This window comes from Malurus melanocephalus, unplaced genomic scaffold (assembly GCF_030028575.1).
Source record: "Malurus melanocephalus ecotype Western Australia unplaced genomic scaffold, MMel_1.1 scaffold_11, whole genome shotgun sequence".
Classification (NCBI taxonomy): domain Eukaryota; kingdom Metazoa; phylum Chordata; class Aves; order Passeriformes; family Maluridae; genus Malurus; species Malurus melanocephalus.
The window spans coordinates 417,689-440,895 of NW_026623243.1; the positions used below are offsets into that span (position 1 = coordinate 417,689).

General features: G+C 39.1%; 1 protein-coding gene across 1 annotated transcript in view; it reads left to right on the plus strand.

Annotated features, from left to right (window-relative positions):
• The window catches only part of KCND2 (potassium voltage-gated channel subfamily D member 2), a 235,596-nt gene extending 216,409 nt beyond the window's left edge, over positions 1-19,187 (plus strand). The window contains exons 2-3 of the mRNA XM_057378208.1: positions 9,313-9,475; positions 19,056-19,187. Of these exons, the coding sequence (XP_057234191.1) occupies positions 9,313-9,475; positions 19,056-19,187 (295 nt within the window). The remainder of the gene's footprint in view (positions 1-9,312; positions 9,476-19,055) is intronic.
• The last annotated feature ends 4,020 nt before the right edge of the window (positions 19,188-23,207 follow it).

Here is a 23,207-nt window from a genome sequence, read left to right on the forward strand (position 1 = left end):
AAAGAAAGAAAAGTAAAAATTCATATCCACAGGACAAACAAAGGCTCATTCCTTTTAACCTAAATGTTGGTACAAATCTAGGAGTGAATTTTCTTTCTCTGGTTAGCTCAAGTGCTGGCTGAGCTATGYCATTTCATTGATTATTTTGTATGAATTATGTCATTACAGTCATCACAACACCGTGCTATGCCAAAAACTCTTTTTCCACCATCAGTGATAAATATCTGGGAAGCAAGGCAAATTTTATCAGCTTCCACCAATAAAGATTTGGACAGAGATATAACAAGGGTGAGAAATCACACATTAATATTGTGAATAGTAATAGCTCACTGCCCAAGTTAGGACCAGAAATATAAGCTGAACTGGTCTGTACCTCTTCTTAGAAAACTGTGTGCAGTTCTGGTCTTGTTTTCCGCCAAATGGTGTAAAAAAATTAGAGGTGGTTCATAAAAGGGCAAAAAGAATGATTGAATATAGGGAGAAGATTCTGTATGAACATGTCAGGACTTGTCAGCCTAGGAAAGAGATAAGGTAAATAGGTATGAAAACATAAGAGGCAGGAGGAGGGTGGCTAGAGAGCATTACCAGATGCTTTTTTGTGTGCAAGAACCTGACTGAGGGCATCACATGGAACAAGGAGCTGCAGCTAGAACAGCCAGATAGACGTTGRGCAAGGAACTGACAAACTGTTGTTAATGCTACAAATGTGCATGGATTTAAAGGGTCAAAATAAAGCCCATGGAAGTGCAACCCACTAAGTATCACTAACTACCAAAAAAAAAATTATAGTTCTAGTACTTCAGTTATTTTTATGTGGTTGGAGGATGGAAGAASATTCAGTGATATTAGCATGTGTATTTAGCCAATTACTTTTCTCTATACATTTGTTTGCGTCAGGTTAAATTTTGAAGACTGAATATTAGACTAGGCAAAGTTTCAGTCCTAACTATTACTGGCATTTTTTTTTTTTTTTTCATTTATAAACTATGAAGGAGCGGATCAGTTCATCCTGTATGTGTGTTTGTGTGTGGGTGCATGCTCTGACTAAAGAACTGTTAGAAAATTAGGTCCTAACTAAGAAATACAAGTCATTGATTTTTAGGAGCAAAGACCTTGGAACATTTTCTCTTTGTGAAGTAAGCCAGAATTACAGGGGCAAGGATAAAATTGTCTTTTTTTTTTTTCCTCTCAGTTACTTTTGGCTTCCCATATAATAGAATTTTAAAAATGGTATGTCTGCATCAGGCTTCAGAAAAATACAAAGTATTTGAGTGACAGTGGAAAATATATTCTTCCTGTAATCATTTGTACCATCTTATGAAATATCATCTAGCCATGCATTTATTCTCCTCTCATTACCATGGTATCTTAAAGACTTAAAATTCTAAAGTAATGCAACAAAGTAATAAATTGATTCAATGTTAGTCATATATTGTATTATTAGGGGTAAAGATGATTTTAAGAAATTAAGTCATTTTGACTTACGTCTGACTCATTCTTTCAAACCTAACTCTGGCTAATTTTGCATTCACATACAGTAGTGTTTTAAAAACAGAATTAGCTCCCAAACAGCAACTTAGATACTTTTCAAATTGTAACTGTACAGGCTGAATCCTTAAGGCAACACAGTTGAAATGCCTATTTAGAAATTCCACTCAAAATTATTACCAGTAGCAATTTATATTATCTGTTGTTGGATGTAATGTTGAAATAAATGGCTAATTAGTGTCAACTTGCCAGCATTTAGTTACCAAGCAGCTTGCAGGCTCTAGGGAACAGCTTTATAACAATCTACAGCACTCTCCTTAGACGAGGACACCATTTAGCAATTGTCAAATATAATTTGATATATCTGTATTATTGTTTTATGCATAGAACTTCTTTGTTCTCAGAATGGTTAGTTTCAGTATTTTAACTGATGGTCTTTTTTTAAGTGATCTCAAAGTTAAAGTGGTTAGCTGATATTTGCTCCGTATTTGCATCATCCCAGAGCTGGTTCTGAAGGGAGTTCACAGAGACTGGTTTATCCACATGCCTGTGAGAGCACAAAGGCAGGGCTTAACCAGTCCTCATCCTTTGCAGAGAGTGTGGCAGACGAGCTGATTGATTTTATTACTGATACAGAGTCTTCCATCCACTAAACTAATCATAAAATCCCACCAAATAACATGGCAAATCTCTCACCAGGACAGCATCTCCATCACAAAAAAACAGTGCTGGAAGACCCAATTCTGAGTTACTCCATAATGGGACATGACATCTATATCACTTTAAACAAAAATGGGRTTTGGAAGCACAAGCTTCCTCTGCAGAGACCTTCTGCAGTGATTGTCACATGTCAGTGTCACCTTCAGGAAGAAGATGGCTTGGGCAGTGGCAGGACCATGCAGAGTGAGAGCACCTGCACTTGCCGCAGAGTCCTGGTTCTGTGTGAAGGGTTGTGCAAAGCTCCCTTTGCCTGCAAACCCTAGAGAAGGCACATTTTCACCTGTGAGAGTGGGTGATGGTCACTGTATTGTGAGAACCACCMTGATTTGGGGAGCATTTGGAAAGGCAGCGTGCAAGTCTTATACCAAGAACAGTTTTTCTGCTATGTTGCTTTTCTTATCCTTAAAAAGTGTTGGATCCATTCAGAAACATTCTTTTTCCTGAAAACAAACATGCTTTTTTTTTTTTGCTTTTGAAGTCTGAAAAAAAAAACCAAAAAACAAAATAAACCAAGCTGACATCTCAGTAGCATATCTGTGACTGTAATGCAGCTTTTAGGAATCAGCTGAGTTGTACCTCTGGTAGCTCAAAAACACCCCCAGACATCATACTTCTGTGATGTTTTGCTCAGAAACAGGTAGGATTCTAAGTTTTCCTATTCAGTGAGGGACAGATGACAACAAAAGATACCTTTTACCTCTTTGAATTTAATATTTTGTGGTAAATGAAAACAGAAGGAATATGGTTATCTGAAACTTGGTTTGGATTGCAAGAAGCTGGGAGTGTTCCCTTGGGCAAGCTTTCCAACTTCTCCATGCAAAAGTTCCAGTGTTTTGACCTCYAAGTACTGAAGTCCACCTGTGCAAATCTGTTTAAGTGAAAACCCTGGTGCACGTACAACAAAACAAAACAGAACAGAAGGCAACCTGCCTCTCCCTCAAATCCTCTGACTTTTATTAAAATTTTTTTATTTCAGGAACTGCTAACCCAGCCAGCTGCAGGAGCACTAGTTTAATTCTCTTGCACTGTAGGCTGCTAAACCCAGGGAGGAGTACCACTTTTGAGAAGCAGATGTGGTTTTCATCATTCATGAATGATCATTCTGGCCAGCGCTTGAAGGAACATTTGTGGACCCAGAGGGGACCATGTCCATCACAACCAGGCAGAAGAGAGGGCTAATGCAGCAGAGGGCCCCGCACAGCAGTAAAAGCATCCAGGAAGATTATTTGCAATTCCATGCAGAATCTCTCTAGGCTGGCATAAAATTTGAACTAATCTGTGTAATGTTGTTCCACACCTCACACAACCAGCAATATTTTGCATTATTCGAAATTGCTTTTCCAAGATCTTTAGGTTATTTCCAGACCTGGCCAAAATYAAGACAGTAAGAGGCTGTAGATTCCTCATAATTATTGTTAGYGTCAGAGAGGATGGGAATTGCTTTTCCTGCCTGCTCTCCTATACTGGGATGTAAGCATGTACCTAAGTGGGTGGCTGGCTGCCTAAACTCATGGGCCAATGAGCAGCTGTATAATCTTCTCTGAGACTCTCACCAGAGTAGCCTCTGGGGCTTCTCCTGGAGAAGAGGAAAGAGCCATTAACTGAGACAGGAGACAAGAAAACAGATGCATCATCATCCCACCCAGGCGGGTAAAGCACCAAGGCTGCCCAGAGCAAGGGAGCAGCTGGAGGGCGGGAGGATAGCCCTTGCCTTGGAAAGGCAGAGTACTGTTCTTTTAATCAGCTCCAGTGCAAAAATCTTGATCTCTGCCTGGATGACCTGCTAAATCTACTGGGAAATGTGATTTGTCTCCCACACATGAAAAAATATGAGCTGTGCTGGCTTCTACAAAGATTGTTTAGTTTCCATGGATCTTGTACTATTTCCATTGTTCTTTGGTCATAAATTCCTTTGCTTTTAAAATAAGTAACACCGAGTTATTTTTTAATGTCTTTTCATTTATTTTACAACTCCATTATTTTCTGACATGTTTTACATGTTTGAAAACAAAACGTGTTACTAGCTTTCCTTCCCAGAAAATAATATGGGATCAGACAACAGACCTCAATCAATGTAATAATTCTTTAAAGAATGTAAATTAATTMTAATGAGGTGGGAGAGGGCACATGTATCTGTAACACGCATTTTAAAATGTTTCTGCATTTGCATTTGGTTTTAATGGCGTTTACGCCCTCTAGTGTCAGAAAACCCCATTGTAGCGAGGGTTTTTTTTTAACTTTTGCTGTGTCCTTCAGTCTCAGCCTTGAGTATTTAGGCTTTGCAAAAATGCAGATGCTGGATTTGTTCTTCCTATATATGTCCTTCAATTTTACAGTTTTGGTATAGTTGTCGCGTGGGGGTGTTTTGATCCAAAGTGAGCTATTCCAAATATTCATTTCAGATGTAAAACACACACAAATATGTTACATTACAATTTCTGTCATTACTTACTTTGACATCCACGATACACTTATTTTTCACTTGGGAAAAAAGTTACTCCCGTGTTCAAACAAACAAACAGGAGTTAAATAAGCAGTATACTCCCTCTATTTTTTAAGATTATTAAAGAAAATACATTCTTTCTCACATCAAGGAAAAATGGCCAAAAAGTATTATTCATTTCAGATACAATCTGGACCCTTGACTTAAGAAATTTTTTATCTTACAGCCATCAAAAACTGAGTTTCATTAGATTCAGGAATAGGATGAATAGCTGGTGATGCCACAAATAGAGCCTTTATTGTCTGTAATTTCTTGAATTATGGGTATGCRACACCAGATGTATTCCACTCATCGTTAGGAAAGCAGTATTGCATTGGCAAGTCCATGGGTAAAACCTGACATGRCAATGCTGGGATTACAGGCTGAGCATTTGTAACCCAAATATTCTTGTGCTCCTGCAAGGGCTCAGTCTTCTCTTTGTGATTCAAGCTGCATTTCATTCCCCGCCCCCCAGTCTATCAGGCAAAGTGCTGCATCACATACACCCATGTTACTCATATCARTACTCTGAAATTTCAGTATTTGCAGAATGAAGGAATCCACGGGCTTGCTGTCTTGTTTTGCAGTAAGGAGTCAAATATGTAAAAGTGGTCTGTCACCTGATGAATACAAATGCTTTTAAATCCATCCATCCATCCATCCATCCATCCATCCATCCATCCATCCATCCATCCATCCATCCATCCATCCATCCATCCATCCATCCATCCATCCATCNTCCATCCATCCATCCATCCATCCATCCATCCATCCATCCATCCATCCATCCATCCATCCATCCATCCATCCATCCATCCATCCATCCATCCATCCATCCATCCATCCATCCATCCATCCCTGCAGTGACAGTGAACAGATATCCATGGAGAGCGACCAATAGCACATGTCTGGCCTGTCTGGGCTACTTCTAGAGAAACCTAGGCATTAGTTTGTTCCTGTTGTTTCTGACTTGGATAAAACTTGATTGACACACCTAGTTTGTCATAGCCTTTTTCCTTCCCTTTTTGGCTACTGAAGTAGAATGCACCTGATTGATACCAGGGATCAGTATGATGCCTCTTTTTCTTCATTCATTCAGAACATAAAATATTGGGATGACATTTCTGACATTGCAAAATTAGATTGTCAGCACAAATAATAAATGCTCAAAGACTGGCTTGAGCTTTGGCTACAATAATAGACACATGCAGAACAGACGATATATGAGAAACTGCAACTAGGGAAAAACTTAAATAAAGGAGAATATGTCTGCAGTTCCAGCCTGAAGAAAAGTAAGATAAGCAGATAACCTTTAAATAATTCCCTTTTGAAAATAGAATCTGTAAAAAATACTTAATAAGATCCTACATTTGTTGTGTCTCTATAGCTGAAGAAATCAGATTTTCTGCAGAATTTAGAATTTGTTTTAGAGATCAAGCATAAATTTTCCACTTTGAAATACTATCACCTGAGAGCTTCTCTGCCATATGAGTTAYACTCTTCTTTTAGTTTAGAATTTCCAAAGAATAAAGCAATTGCAGCTGGTGCAATAGAGGGAATTTTCTCTTCATTTTATGTCATCCATTTCCATTGGTGGTGGTGTTCTGTGATATATGAGGYATAACTAACAGTCATGCTTGACCCAGGAGGAGGAACTTCATTAACAATTCTGATCATTACCACACTAGACTAAAATCTATGTCACTGTMCCAGAGGAGAGCAAGGCTAACCAGGGTAAATGTAGCAAAACCTCTGTTTTGTCACAAAAGTAACCAAATACGTTTCTCACCCAGTRAGAATTAGGAAGGGTAATTTCTTTGAAGTAATTTTTTCTGACCACAATTTTATTTAAACATCTCCAACAAAGTGGTTAGCAACAGGAGAAAAACTAATTATATAAGAATTATTAATGATGTGAAAGGTATTACTAGCACTAAATAACAGACAAGCAACATTTCCCTTGGAAAATGTTAACGTATTACAACTGATGCAAGCTGAAAAAGTAACTGAAAGTTATTTTAAAGTAAGCAGTATATCTATCTGCATGACATTTTTCCARCAGGTAAGAAAAACATTGTAAAATACCTTCTTGTGTCAAGCAATCCTCATTTTTTTTATTTCACTCTGTAACACTAAAATGTTATGGAAAGGCATCTGCTTATGTCACTAGTTAGGTCCACATATAAATATTGAAAAGCAAGAGATAGATGAGCTAGTGGTTCCTGTCACAGCTCCTAAAGCTTCAGTCTGCTCTTAATTCATATAATTATAGTGTCACATTATGAACAGAATGAACTATATCCCTGAGCAATTTCAAGCAAAATTAATTAGAGCCAGCAATACCTTCTGTCCACAGCTGCCATTGGTGACAATGTAAGCTTATGGAGGTTCAGCAGTTTAGCATTTCAAGTGATAAGCATCTAAATATAGGTTTAGGAATCTCATTGAAGTGATCTAATTTAAGAGATCTAGTACTGGGCATGTGTAAATTTTGCATTTCAAAATCTKGTTTTGTCAGGTTTCTGTTGACACAGTTTGACCCAATAGATGAAAATACATGGATTGTATCAGTAAGAATGAAGTAAAACTAATAAATACTRTAAAGCAGAAATGTCTATCAGTGATTTGATCCTAGGACTTCTCCACAAAGCTCACCACCCTGGCCCTATGCCCACTGTTTTTCTATTGTTCTGCCTGGAAAAAAAATGGGGTTAGTGAGGTGTTGGGGATCCCATTTGTCAAAAAGACCTTGAAAGGTCATTTATCCACTTCCTTGCCCAAAGGAAAGAACAGCAGGGCATACATCACTCCTGACACTTGATAGTCAGCTCTGGCTTTAGGAAGAGATAAGCACCAAAAATGCCTATGTTGTGGGGTGCAAATRTTGATGTGAAGGAAAGCATGACTCTCTTTCTAGTATTTTTCCAGTTTTTAATATCTTTAATTAAGACCAGTTATACTATTCATTTAAAAGATGGATTCTAYCAAATTATGTATTTTTCATGCAATCCTGCACAAAATGAGAAACTAATAGCATTCACATCTAAGTGGGAGGAGGGGGCAGGTGGGTACTGGTGGAAATATTAATTACATTATTTGTGTGATTATTTTACAACTTGCATATGTTTGATAAAGCAACCAAATATTTATTTAGCACAACATAATCTATGTCAGTAGTCTSAGACTTGGTTATCTATAAGGTTGGTTATCTGTTGGTTTTCAGACTTGGTTATCTATTGTCTTGGATGACAACTTATTTGAATATTTATTTTCAACACTTTCCTTATATCTTACAAAATGCAAACCATTCATCTTCATTTACAAGGTGATACATAACCTCCTTTGGACCTGAGTTGAGCTCTCGATGCTAGGAGGTGTCCTCTAATCTCATATAGTTTCTCCATCATCCCATATCCTCACCCTTTTATCCACTCCTCATGACTAGGTGCACAATTTGAACTGTGACTTGAAGACTTCCCCCTTCTTCTCTATAATTTTTACAGCTCCTGCTGAACAGACAGGTTTTGTTTTCGAGATACAATTTTCTAAACACTGTCTCCCCTGCAGTTTTATTTCTTAACTTTTCTTGTATAAGGGTATATAAATTCTTTGTAATAAGRAATGTGCTATCTCTCTGTTCACAAGCATACTAAACTCAAGCTAAAATCGATGTTTAATAATAATTTAAAATCCAATAAAGCTGAAAACAAAATGGTACTTGAAAGTAATTCATCTTTTTATTAAATTCTGTAGTATGTAATTACATACTTGTCTCCTATAGAATATGGCAAAATGCAAAGAGCTGATATTTCTTAATAAGTTGCCACTGGAGTGCCTTTACATACATCAGTAGYACTTTGTTCTCACTTGCTGGATAAAACAATATTCAATATCATAAATAAAGGTGGTAACCTTAGTAATTCTGAGCATTCTCAGGTTTGCAGTTAAAATTTGTTTGATTGCTTGATTGTGGCTTGAGTTTCTCATGTTTGCTTTCACCTAGACGGTAGAAGGAATCTCTGGAGCTCAGCTACTCCAGTTTTTCATGTCAGCAACAAGAAGTTAGGTCACCCATACTTCTGTCCAGCCAATTTGAAAAAATACAATGATAGAAAGWCTATGATTTCCTGGGAAACCTGTTGCAAAAATGTGTCACCCTGCTAAATGAAAGTACTATAGCAGTTTGAGACAACAGATTATTCAGTTTAGCATCTAATTTGCCAAGTGGTCTCTCTCAGATCTTGCCAATGAAATTGATGAATTCTTTCTGCAAGTAAACAGCRTAAGGACTGAACTTCAACACTATTTTTTTTTTCCTAGCAAGGTCATTCTCTCTCCATTTCAATTAGAGACAGCTTGGGAAGAGTACAGCAGGTAAAACATGTGATTTACCTGCCCATGGTTTGACAGACAGCRGACTTAAAATTAGTTTCAAATTCAAATTATTTATGCACAACAATGGGCATGCTGTGTATGTAAGTATTTGTGAATAAAACATTATCTATATGCAGCAAGTATTATTTACAAGAGAATTAAAATCTATTGTGCAATTAATTAATTGTGAAATTAAATAATTAGAAGAGATTTTGTCTTTACTAAGCCTTTTGTTTTCTTTAACCCAGGTATGGTGACATGGTGCCAAAGACAATAGCTGGCAAGATTTTTGGTTCCATATGCTCCCTGAGTGGGGTCTTGGTCATTGCTCTGCCAGTTCCTGTAATTGTCTCCAACTTCAGCCGTATATACCACCAGAACCAACGAGCAGACAAGCGCAGGGCACAGAAGGTGAGCTTCTTATTTCCCCCCCCCCCACACCCTTATGTTGTTAAACAATAGATAAAATCTGACTTTTATATAAACTGTGCATCCTTGCAGTGAGTGTTTCATAGCAAGAGASCCATTGTACGTATGTGCTACATGCCTAGTCCACATCCTAGATGCAAGTACTGTGTTATTTTTGTGAGGGAAAAAAAACCAACACAAACTAAAACCAGTTCATTTATCTTTTCTGTCAAAATGTACAGACCTATAATTTTGGTAATTCATCCTACTGGTTAGACTAGATCCAGTATTTTCAGGCAATAGCTGCAATCTCACTCACGGAAAGTTCGGTGTTCTTTTTCAGGCAGACTTTCTACCACAGACTTCTGAGGAAAAACAAACAAGCAAACAAACAAACAAGCACACAAGCAAGCCTAATAATGATTTCTAATGTCYCTGCTAACAGATTGCTTCACTAATCTAGGTTTAGTTTAAGTCCCAGATTCAGTCTCTGGGGGAATCTGACTGTTGGGGTACTTGTCTCCTCAGCTCTACTTCAAAGGCTTCAGATAAACAGCTCAATCAGGTAAAAAATGAAAGTAAAAGTCTTTTTTTTTTTTCCAGTTTCCTTGATTTGCTAAGTCTCTCACTAAAATATCCAGATTTACAAAAAGAGATCTACATGGTTTCCCTCCATGACACGTATGGATGAAGTCAGGAGCTGGGAAGTATTTATCAGCAGCCAAGACTGGACAGTCCCTTTCATCTCCRCATCACTGCCAATGCACCAGTTCTAATCCACTTCTGCAAATTCCAAAGTGCCAGAGACAGCTCAGAGAACACCCACAGTCACCTGAAGCTGTGTTCYGGGAGCTGAGATGCCTCACCTTCCACCCTGCTGTGGATGGCAGTTGGGGGCTTTAGATGCCACACAGGTGGMGTGATTGCCAAGGCTGAGGTGTCACCACTTGGGCTTTTTGTGGAGCCATGGCCTCTCTTCAGAGGTCCTGAGTGTCCAGTGATCCAGGGAGAGCAGGATCATTGTGGGGGRAGCACACAGGCAGACCGTGGCTGSGGACACAGGATGTTGCAGGCTGCATCTGCTTCATATCGACAACAGCACCAGGTTCAAAGAAACCTGATCTAAAATATAGGCCACTTCAGGGATCCAAATATCATACTTTATCTATCTACTAATTCCACCCACCCTCTGCATGCTGATTTCCCCCACAGCCTAATTCTGGCTGTGTCATCCTCTCTTTCACAGCTGACAACATGTCACTTCTACACTACCTTGTTTTTGTCAAGAACTTTTCTGCTTCTGTTTATGGAATGGCAGCAGAGAAACAATTGTGTCTCATCCAGGACACCGTGCTCCTGCCTGTGCCCCCGAGCAGTGTGCCAGCCATGGGTAATAGATCTGTTTGATCCCAGAAATCAGCGTGCCTGCTCGGAGCTTTCATAATAGCTGCCAGCCCAACCATTTCAGATAGAAACTGTCTCCTACAGCATGCCACAGAACAGAGTTTTCTAGGCCTGCTTTATATTTGTGTCATGGTTTGACCCCAGCCAGCAGCCAAGCCCCCTGCAGCTGCTCACTCTCTCCCCCACCAGCAGGATCGGGGAGAGAACTGGAAGGATAAAAACACAGCCCCACACCAGCCACTGTAAAGAAAATTAACTCTACCCCAGCCAAAATCAGCACAATTTGTCAGTGAAAAAGAGATGGACACTAAAAAATATCTCACAAAAGTCAGATTGGTAGACTGGCTGCTATTCCCCATAATCTCTTCCTGAATAGAAGCTGCTTGAGTTAATAACTGACTTTTTCTCCTTGCAAAACAGTGAGCTCATTGTATGTTCCAAACAGGAACACGAAGTGATGAATGGCAATSCTGCCAAGTGTTTTTTTCCTCCACTCCCCAGAACAATGCCAACAGTAAGGATGAGAGATCTCCTCTGACTGTGTTTATGCCCTTCTTGCTTTGGACAAAATGGCTTTGAGGTCTGATTAACTTAGCCCTGGATGTGTGTTTCATTGATATCTCCTATTGGGCAGCTAATCTCTTTCAATCAAAAGTGACTGAGAWATTGAAGTGAATATTGCTCTGATGGACTAAAAAAAGAAAAACCAACCAAAAGCACTTCATGGGCACTGTATAGTCCATGTTTAGCTAGGAAGTAGAGCCTTGCATTTCACAGGGGGTTTCTACTGCCTTGTAAAAGAATATTCAGGCAAAAAGGTCACATTCTTGAAGTATGAAATTCCTTCTTCATTCAATACAATAGAGGCTTTACATCATTTTCTAAAATAAATGTTTCCCTGGGCACCAAACCTATTTCTRTTCTCTGAGGCTGAAGAGCATGAGTTTAAAAGAAGGAGCTGTTTCATGGATAGCAGCACAAACCCCTGCAGGCAATGGTATCTCCTGYTGGCCACAACAGCTTCCACTGGACTGAGACAGTTGAATTGTGCAACTTTATCAATATCTCATACAGAAGCCTAATCAACATAGGCTTCAGAATTTGCAAAACACTTGGGCTGGAAGGAAACTCCAGAGAAAGCTCTTCGCTCAAGAKTTGAAATCTAGTTCCAGAAGCACTGGCAATTTACAGCAGAAAAATTTTGTCACTTACTTAAGGATCCAAGAGCCACATGACCATCATTTTCTGCATTTACTGAGTTCTGCACAGTTGTTYAAGATTAGACAATACCATTTGTTTCTTTTTGGCAAAAAGACACTCTGCATTAATTCTTGGGAGAAGATGGAAGGTGGAAATTTATTTCTATAACATTGCATTTTGAATGCATTTTAAAGGAAGGTCCTGCTTCCAGTCATGAAAATACATTGTTATAATTGCCATGAAATCCCACTCTGTAATACAGACGGTGTTGATAGGATAGGCCAGCTTTTTGCTGCAGTACAGGGAACTCCTCGCAATCAATATAAAAAAAACAGAAAGGAAAAAATATAGAAAAGTCATCTATGCTTATCAAAACATTGTTTTCTAACAGATAGTGAGGTCCAAGAATTTAGTCTGTCCTGACAAGAAAATAATTAATGAATAATCCAAACTAGACATTGAAATTCAGGGCATAACTAATTATGCCCTGGAGTCTTACTGTGCCTTCTTCTCAAGCAGCTTTATCACTACTGAGACAGTTTTGAAAAAATGTTATTTGTGTAGCTTTTCTCAGCTAGAAGCAGCTTCAAGAGGCTGTTATTTTGTTTGCCCATTAACTTTGGGCAAAGTTAATGAGAGTTGTGTTGTAACAGGTCATGTATAAAGGCAAGAAAAGGAAGGGAAATGAAAAAGAGGAAAGGGGAGGGAAGGGAAGGGAATTTGGGTATAATTTCCTATTCTGTATAGGAGAAGCATCAAGGGTTAAGATTTGGCAGGGCCCTCCCAGAGTCATATTCACTGGGATGACTACCAGCCCAGGGAAGAGACAGAGGGAGGCACAGCTTCCCTCTCGGAATAGGTATCTCACCATTCCATGGCAGCTTGGAGCCGAAGGTCCATCCCAGCATACTGCAGCAGCAATTATGATTATGAAGTCCTACATATCCTGAATGAAGTATCCCTTGCTTTATGCCTTTTCTGTTTTCCTTACATGTCTTTGGAAGGCAAAAGCCTTGTTTCCTCTCAGCCAGCAAGTGCCTGAGTGCAGGGACATCTGCCATTGTCCATTACCTGAGGAGCWAAAGAGCCTTAACATTGGTTGCCCAAGCACCTTCTGCCTAGAGTGGCTTTGCATGATGACTCAACAGAACAGCCAAACAACTATCATCGGCTCCAAAACTTGATTTTAGACATAAAATTCAGCCTGAATCTTTCATGCAAGTTTGGTCTTCTACTTTCACATAGCAAAATAGATCTTGAAGATTGACTTGGGTTTATTATTTATTAATTGTGCATGATGTATTCATCTGTCAAGTTATGAATAATCAGTTACCAGCTAATTATAAATAGCTCTAGGATAAACTGCAGCAACAACTGCTTAACAGCATCTGGCAGTCTAGAAAAGGGTGTTTGCAGTAGGGAACCATGCTAGCCATTTTGACTTCTTTATATGAGATAGGCTATTAATATCAGGGGGCCTGCAGAAACATAACAGTAACTTACCCATCATTTTTGAGTTTAGCAAAAAAAAARAAAAAGGCATGTAGAACTCATGTTTACTGAACAACAATTTCAGTAGATTGTGAAAGGGCACAACTCAAGAAATGTATGAACCTTATTTAATTCCATATCCATTAATGTGCAAAGTAAACAGCATTTTCTTCTCTACTGCATATTGATGTCATGTAAATTATTGTCAGCTAATATGAAGTCAATTATTTGCAATTACTGAAAATTAGAAAATCATAACATGAAATGTGGGCTTGATTTTTCACTTAAAAACAAACACACAGGGTGAATTTACGAAAGACCAAATGAAAACCAATTTATATAAACAAAAATGTAACTGATTTTTTAGACAATTTTCACCCTTGCTGTAGGAGCCACAGGGTTGGTTCAACCCAGGCAGGCAGCTAAACCCCACCCTGCTGCTCATTCACTCTCTCCTCCCCAGAAGGATGGGGTGAAAATCAGAAAGGTAAAAGTGCAAAAAATTGTGGGTGGGCATAAAAACATTCTAATATTTTTTATGARGTATGGAAAGAAACCACCAGAAAGGGCGGAAGGGAAACAAATGCAGGGGAAAATGTGATACAGAAGAAAATAATAGCTCAGTCCCAAGCCTGTCCCATAGCAAGGGCAGCCCCTGCCAGCCCCCACCAGCACCCAGTTTAATTTCTGAGCATGATGCCATATRGTGTGCAATAACCCTCTGGTCAGCTGGAATCTCTCCCATCTGTGTCCCCCCTCAACACTTTGTCCACCCCCAGCCTCCTCAGTGGGACAGTCAGGGGGCAGAAAAGGCCTCAGCTCTGTGCAAGCACTGCACAGCAGTAACTAAAACATCCCTGAATTATAAACTCTGTTTTCAGCACTAATCCAAAACACAGCTCCACACCAACCACTGTGAGAAAAACCAGCTCTGTTCTGAACAAAACCTGTGCACACAGAAAGACTGTGAAGGAATTCTAATATTTTAATGTACAAAATTATTAAACAATAATAACTTTGAGGTAAGTAATTTGTAACTTTGGGGTTTTCATAGTAAGACAATTATATAGCCTAGAGAGCAGCTGGAGACAACAGGAACTACCTAAGTACTAAATTACCTGGGCTATCCATGCTTGCATAGCAAGTTGAAGAAAATCTTGCCAGAAATGATTCCCAGTACTGTCAGAAATTATTCCCAGTACTTACTGCAGTAAGCCCTGTCCTAAATTTTTCCTGATAAAATTATTCTCTCAAAGTAGCTGGACAGCTGAGGGCATCTGAGTGTTAAAAGCTGGATGCTGTAAACACCCCACAGTGCTACATTTAGCACTACTTAAAACCTTGTGAAAATAAATATTTATACTGACAGAGCTAACTGTTGTTGAATAACAGTGAATTCTGTGGATGAAGCCATAGACAAGGATCCAGCTCCATACTGTAAAATTTGAAGCTATAAAAAAGGAAGGCATACCTATGAAAGAGAAGTTCAGTGCAAATACAAGGCAAGAATTAGACTGGTCATCAACTGCTTTAGGAAGATAGAGATGAGATGATTATGGAGGAATTTCATGAGACTATATAGAAGTACTAAAGTACTTCAGTACTTTCAGCTACACTTGTTTAGTCCTAGACCATGTTAAGATTGCCAAAATCAAAGTTTCATACTCAGGAAAACTTCATAGCAAAGATGTCATCTACTTCAGGAGAACTTAATCCTTACTTTTTTTTTTTTTCCATAGATATTTGAAAAAGAGGAGGATTAGGGATGGCTTTGCATTGGTTGAAAGGGGCAATTGTCAGTCCCATTCTGTTATACATGACAGAAAATGCAGATTAAAAGAAAATGCAGTACTTCTGTAATCACAGTTTTCCTGATGTCATCACCTCATTTTGGTGTCTTTCASAGGAATTCCATCCCCAGCACACAGCCCTTAAAATCCTGTGGGTGACATCAGCTTTTAATGATGCATTGATAGGAAAAGTGAGAAGTCACTAGACTGCTCACACTACAGGCTCATATATAAATCAGGCAGAAGAACTGAAAATAAATCTTATCACTTTAACAGATTTGTAAACACCTCCAGTTTCAGCAGTATTTTCTGTAAGCTGGAGTATAAACATGGAAGCCACAATATCTGGTTCCTCTCTCRGTAATAGATTTACTGTCTTCTCTTTGGTAAATGACATAAATTCAGACCATCTGAATAAGCCTCAGCTAGAAAGATGTAAGCAATTGCTTTCTAGCTCACAAAAGCTTTCTAAGATGCAATAAATTCATACTTGCAAAGCAATTTTAAATCTTCACATAGAAAGTACAACCTTCATATTATATGTGTCATAGCACTTTGATATATTAAGATAGTCTGATGGACTGTTATGTTTTTCATAATTCTTTATTAAATGGTGCTGCACCATAATTATTATTTCAATCACTGCAGAGAAAATGAATATGCATGCTAAAAGGAAAAGCAGAACTAATGTATGTTAAATGTCTGTTCATTAAATCTAATGAATCTCCCTGTATAAAGAGCAGACTGAAAACKACCACAGCTAAAACATTTGTTGCTGAAATAACATATTTATGGGACTCTGAGCTGCATCCTCTAAAGGCATTTCCAAAGCATCTCAAGYTCCTCTTAAGGGCACTGCTAAGAGATATCTTTTATATATTTATGAGCATAACCAAGTGCACTTGTTCCAACCTGTGACTATTCTGTGGTGCAAGTAAAACTCTTTTTTTTGAACCACACCCTTCAACCCAGCACACTTGGGTTGCATCACAGGAGCACCACCTTGAAAACAACATATTTTCTGCCTGCCCGAGGGGCTTTTGAATTGCTAGCCCTGAGTACTGAGCCCTAACTGCTGATAGCCTTGGATGTGCCACCTAAGAACCCAAATGAGCCAGGAAGGTGGGAGCTGTAACAGTCCCCCCTCAACAGGGTTGCTCCTGGGGACCCCAAGCCAGGTTATTAGGGATCTTTTCTCCTCACCACTAGAATAAGATATGTCAACTGCATTGCTGGAAAAGCTGTGTGCACGGAGGAAGTTGATAAACCTATATGTTATTCTAAAATGGGCAATATATCACAAAATTAGTCAATAGTMTCTTATGTGAGCTTTTTGGCTCAAGAATGCACACATGCAGAGCATTACTTTCTTTCACAATAATTAAATGATAATAAATACATGACATAGTATAAACCAGATTTCAGCTATCTTAGCTGTAAGCTGTCATGAATTTCTTGGCTTGCTTTTGAGAAGATCCGTGMGTTTGAGGCTGTGAGGGCAAAGAAATGTGGTGTTGAGCCATTCCTCTAAGTCAGTTAATTATTAATCATGCCAGAGCTCTGGTGGCTGCAATGACCAGGCTGCTTCCCTCCATAAGTGATTGCATTTAATTTGGGGAAGGGGGGAAACTTGAGGAAGGGGAGGAAAGTATTCCCTTTATTTTTTTGAAAATATCAACTGAGTAAATATCAGATATGAAAATCCCTACTAACATATCAAAGTTGGATTTTCAAGTCCTTCACTGTATCTTCTCCTGTGCTTTACCAGCCACTCAGTTCCAAATGCTGCTAGGCATTTGGCTTTCAGAATCAGAAATTGAATCACGAAGATAAACCCAGATTCCCTCTTATATATATAACCAGCCACAAAAAAAACACAGCACCAGGATACCATCCTAGTAATTTCATCCCTCCTGTTTTCCACATTAATAGTTGAGAGAGTCCATTCTTCATGCTTTCTGCTAATTCTGGGTTCTACGTTTTGTACAAAATTGAGTGGATGCAAAATGTCCCTCACTCACGAGTGTCCTACTCTGGATGACAGTCACTTTCACAAGCAATGAGKCTCACCTGAGAAAACACAAATTTCTCTCAGAAATTTGACACCTGCAGTCTCTGAAAAATCAGGCTGTGAACAGTCCATGACCAAAGATGATAAGTATTAAGCCTGGTTATACCAATAGACATGAAGAGGTAGGTGAGGCCAGTGCTCAGTGGTGTCTCTCAGGGCTTTGTCTCGGGACCAGTGCCCTTCAATGTGTTCATCAATGACACCAACAGTGAGATCAGGTGATCCTCAGCAAGTGTGAAGAAAACTCAAAGCTGAGAAGTGCAGTTGACACAACAGAAGGAAGAGCTGCCACACCGAGAGACCTCGACAAACTTGAGAAATAGACCCATGGGAACTTCATGAAGATCAAAATGTTCAAGTGCAAGGTACTTGCATCTGGGTCAGGGCAATTCTACATGAGTATAGGCTGAGAGAAGTCATCAAGAGCAGCCCTGTGGAGAAGAACCTGAGAGTTGTCAGGGATGAAAAGCTGAATGTGAGCTGGCACTGTGCACTCACAGTCCAGAAAGCCAGCTGCATCCTGGGCTGCATCAAAAGCAGCATGGCYGGGAAGTGAGGGAGGTGGTTCTGCTGCTCTACTCTGCCCTCATCAGACCCCCTCTGCATTGCTGCATCCACCTCTGGAGTCCTCAACACAGGAAAGACATGTTAGAGCAGCTCCAGAGGAGGGCCACAGAGATAATCCAAGGGCTGGAGCATCTCTCCTATGAAGACAGGCTGAGAGAGCTGGGGTTATTCAGCCTAGAGAAGAGAAGGCTCCAGGGAGACCTTAAAGCACCTTCCAGTACCTAAAAGGGACTTAGAAAAAGGAGGGAGGGTGGCTTCGTATACAGGCAAATAGTGACAGGACAAGGTGCAATAGTTTTAAACAGAAAGAGGGCAGGTTTGTATCAGAYGTTGGGAAGAAATTCTTTATTAAGGCAGTGGTGACGCACAGGAACAGGCTGGCCAGAGAAGTTGTGGATGCCCCATCTCTGGAAGTGTTCAAGGCCAGGCTGGATGGGGTCCTGAGCATCCTGATGCAGTGTGTGACATCCCTGCCCATGGTGAGGTGTTGGAACCAGATGTTCTTTAAGGCCCCTTCCAACCCAAACCATTCTATGATTCTAAACTGGTCTGGTACCAGTATTCAGGCATTTAGCTGGGAGACAGCATAAAAGCACTATCATGTTTTGGAAYTCCAAAAACCCAGAAGACCCTGAGAAACCCACTCATAGAAGTTGCAACATTATGGTTTTTTCTGAACCTTTTATTTCCCTTTAAAGAGATTTTCACTGCAAYAGCAACTGAAATGGATGTCCGTGTTTCTGCCCCACAAGACACAAGGAGAAGCAGTTGCAGCAATGCAGAAGAAAAGAAGAATGTTTCGTGCTGATCTGTCTAATCCCTGCTCCAAAGTCATTGTTCTTAGTAGCTGATACATGCAAACAAATAAAAACGTCTATCATATGCATTTTAAACGGGAAGACACTTGTGATTTGCTCCACCTGGAGGATGGATGCAATGCAGTCTATCAGTCATTGTGAGATTGGTATTCATAAGCAGCTGATTCCAATTAGCAGTTTTAGATAAACATGATAATGGATATGAGTAGCAGTGACACTTTTCCTTTTGTCTGTTTACACAGAAAGCCAGGCTCGCTCGAATCCGTGCAGCCAAGAGTGGGAGCGCTAATGCCTACATGCAGAGCAAACGCAATGGCTTGCTGAGTAACCAGCTGCAGCAGGTAATGTTTGTGTTCCCTCCACCTCCGGAGTAACCACTTAATGACAGCCCAGCAGGACTTTATTCTGCTTATCACCAGGGCTTGGGGCCCTGCTTATCACCTCGGGGCTCTGGGCAATGCTACCTTCAGAGGCAGATTAAGGAAGGATAAATCGGACAATTACTGCTGTTAAAGGAAGATTRTGAGAGTTGGTGGTGGTGTATTAAGAGATGAGGGAAATGTTCAGATAGAGATGCTGGAGTCAATGTAATCCACATTTCTAGAGTTAGATCCTGTAGAACTCATTAAGGAAAATGCAGAGCATTTGACTTTTCAGAGGTAGGTTGGATTTATCTCGACTTTAAACAGGTTTAACATGGCTGACAAAACCAGGTTTCATCATCAGTAAAGGACAAGGAAGCTCTAGAGCACKGCTTGCACAGAGGGTGCTGCAGAGTGTGAAGCTTCCCTCCAAGTGCCTACTTTGCTTTAAGGAGAATCCCGGTGCTTACCTCAGATGCATGGTAATCTAATGCTATCTGAAGGAAATTCCCTGCTTACCTCTGACAAGGAAGCCAGCACCAGCAGCTGGGACTGGGATCCACAGTGACCCACGCTGCTGGGAGACAGCCCCTTGGCTGCTCAGAGCTSTACCCAGCTGAGAAAGACTCAGACAGAGTGGTTTTTAATCCSTGCCATTTTCTGGCATTTAGGTTATTCCCTGAGGGATACAGGAAGGCTTTTATTCCTCTATGGCTTTTCTGTTCAACGTGTAAGACAGCCGGATACTTTAACCTATAGCCAGAAGAGGAGGAAGTGGCTGTCTGTCCATCCGTCCTGTCTAGCACAAAAGATGAGCAGTCAGAGCCCTTCTTTCCTCTTCTGCTTGAGAGGACTCAAATATTTGAGCTAAAAAGACACAAATAGCTTAATTACCRTGCAGATTTCAAATATCCCAAGGCTGAATTGTAATCTTTTCTATTTTCTCACTTCTTCCCCTATTTAGATTTTTGGTTTTTAGTGAATAAAAGCAATTAAYAAACAGTGGATGCTTTCTACTTAGTTCCTCATTCTGTGTCAGTAATATTTGCTACAYGCTTTCTAAACCCAGTAGATTGGGAGCACTGACATGATTTTTTGTGTAAGCAGCAATACCACAAATTCTTTAGCGCTGTGAAATGATCATGGGAGGACAACTATTTTTAGTTTCCTTCAAATGAGGCACATTCCCAGGAAAAAACAAATATTTTACTGTCACTTAAGTTGATAATAATTTTATGCATGCATTGATCCAACATTCAAAGCTTGTGTGTTGATTGTACTTGTAAATTGTACTATCTTATTATGCATAAAAGACCTAAGATGAAAACATTTAAAAGGAGATGCAAGTGAAGAAAATAGTTTGATTAAAAAACAAGCAAAAGAAAATAARGTGCAAAATAGTTTTTCTTATGCTGCATATGAAGCATTGCAGTTGTGCTACTGTGTACAATCCAGATYAGTTCAGATCAAATATTTGGATAAAAGCCCTCTTGTTCGACACTGAGAATAATACAGAGTTCTGTGTATCAACAGTCCTCCAATGAAGAAGAACAGGCCTTTGTTGGCAAATCTGGCTCTTCCTTTGAAACACAGCACCACCACCTGCTCCACTGCCTGGAAAAAACTACGGTAAGCAAAGAGAACTGTGTTTCCCTGTGAATTGCAAYACCAGCTACTTTTGAATGTTTTCAGTTATCTCTTCTAATTAATAAGCCTTTATATTAAAGTAGCATGCTGGGAAGAAAAGCTGTTTTATCTTATTTTAAAGTGTTATATCCAATGCATATTAATACCAGAGAGAGACAGCTTCTGCTGTATTTGATGGAGGTCACTRTGAGTCTTTCTGCTTTTTCTCAAAAAAACAAACAAACAACAAYCCAACCACCTCCAAACAAACAAAWAACAGTAAAAATATTTCCCACAACAAATGTTGCTAAATTGAAACGTCGTATATGTATGCGTGGAATTCAATGTTCTCCTTTTGACAGCAGTTTTTAAAAATAAAAGGGCCAATTTTTTACAACCCTTAGGCAGCAACAGGTCACCCATATGCTTATGGTGCTTATATCTCCTCCACTTTTAATTTAGGAGTATTAATTTTTATAAAATGTGCTGTAGGACAGAATGTCTTACTTGCTATTCAGAGCATACTGTGTTCTCTTTTGCCAAGATTCTTGCTGGTTCCTTTTGAAACATTTCTGAGACGTTTTGTATCAGAACCTGATAATAGCAATTTGCCTTTAAAATTTTTCCACAGTTTTATATTACAAACATATTTAAAAACCTGAGTAATAACCACAGATTTTGTCAAACTGTCATAGAAATCATGAAAAAATATTCTATTCATTTGGTTGGAGCTGAATTCAGCTCCCAAAGTTTCACCTTTCCTTTAATCATAGTGGTAGAGCAAGTATTACCTTTTTTCTTGAACCTACGTTCTTTTTTGCTTCTGTTGGGTCCTGCTACTAGCCCTGAGTTCATATGACATATCAACACAGAAACATATGCAGCAGCTCCAAGCTGGATTCTGGAGATGATGCATTCCTGAAGTTTTAGTGGGAACATGACAGTTTGGACCCTCAGCATCTGGAATCTGACAAGTTTCTGGTTCATTGTACAACAGGAAGGGTGATGTGTCTTCTTAGACTCTCACCATCCTTTGTGGTAGAAGCACCCTTTGTGCTATAACGCTCATGATACTGAAAAAAGGCATATTTTCTCTTCTCTGTTGCTGAAAAGTCAATAGGATAAGATCTCATCCACTCTCAGAAATGCAGAGTGGGCAACGTTGTGGAATTCTGTGAAAATTACTTTAATAATGAAACTAATTGCACAAAAAATTATATTTAAAAAACTACTTTTAGCTAATTTAAGAACAGTTAATTAATAASTATAATCAACTCTATTAACTTGTGCTATTATAGATTTAAAAATGTTTCCACTCTATATTAAAAGTTCAGTCAATAAAACCTTTTAATYGTTGCTCCATAAAAGTTTTAGAAGTACAAAATTACTTTTAATCAGAAAAATAACATAGTTCTTGGCAAACATACTGCAAGCCCCTGAACGTAATCTCAAGAGAGCAATTAGGTTATTTTTCTCTCAGAACTTTATGTCTATTGTGTGATCATGTTCAAAATCTTGATAGTGACTGACATATGCCTTATAAAAGTCAATTGTGAAGCAAGTTGTTTTTTTCCTTATTACTTGAAATTTGCATTCTTCAACACCTCTTAATTCACACAAACTTATGTGTAAGTGAAGACGAAGGGAAGAAATGGAAATAAAAATGTTATGCTTATAAAGGTATTTCCATTCATCGCAAACACTTGGCCAGAGGTGTTACTGTCTTTACTTTGTTCACATATTTTATATTGGCACCATATGACAATTTTGAAAAACATCAGCACCTTTCAAATCAGAGCAAAATTGTTCAGGGGAAAAATAGTTTACTTCATTCTAATACACAAAAATGCAACAGGCTGACAAATTTGACGTGAGACTGAGTGTAAAACAATGCAGAAAATGTTCCTTAAACAATTACTCTAAAACATTCTCAGGATATATGGACTAATTCCATCAGTACACAGAGGAACTTTTCTTGAAAAAGGAGACTTTCTCAAACTGCATGTGAATGTATCTCAACTTTTGCTTAGTTTGGCCTTACACATTTAAGTAAATAAAAATTTCTCCCATCTCCCTGCATCTCCTCCCCTCCCTAGGTCACCCAAAGCAACATCACTATTTCAATTGCTTTTGTGCACAGAAAATGTGGACATTGTGGCTGGGTGTGAAACACTCCCTAATCACTTGACAAAACCATGTAAACTGGCTGTTTGAGTGAATTTGGATTCATCTTTGTGACCACCCTATAAAACTACTGTCTTTGCGGGATTAAGCGAAGACTGCATGAATAAAGAGGACTTCATCTAACTAAAATGCTCAGTCCTCTAAACTGCTTTTGATACATCCATCCACAGTACTTAGGAATTTTTTGGATGCTTTTAAATACCTATTTCATCTTCTCTAATA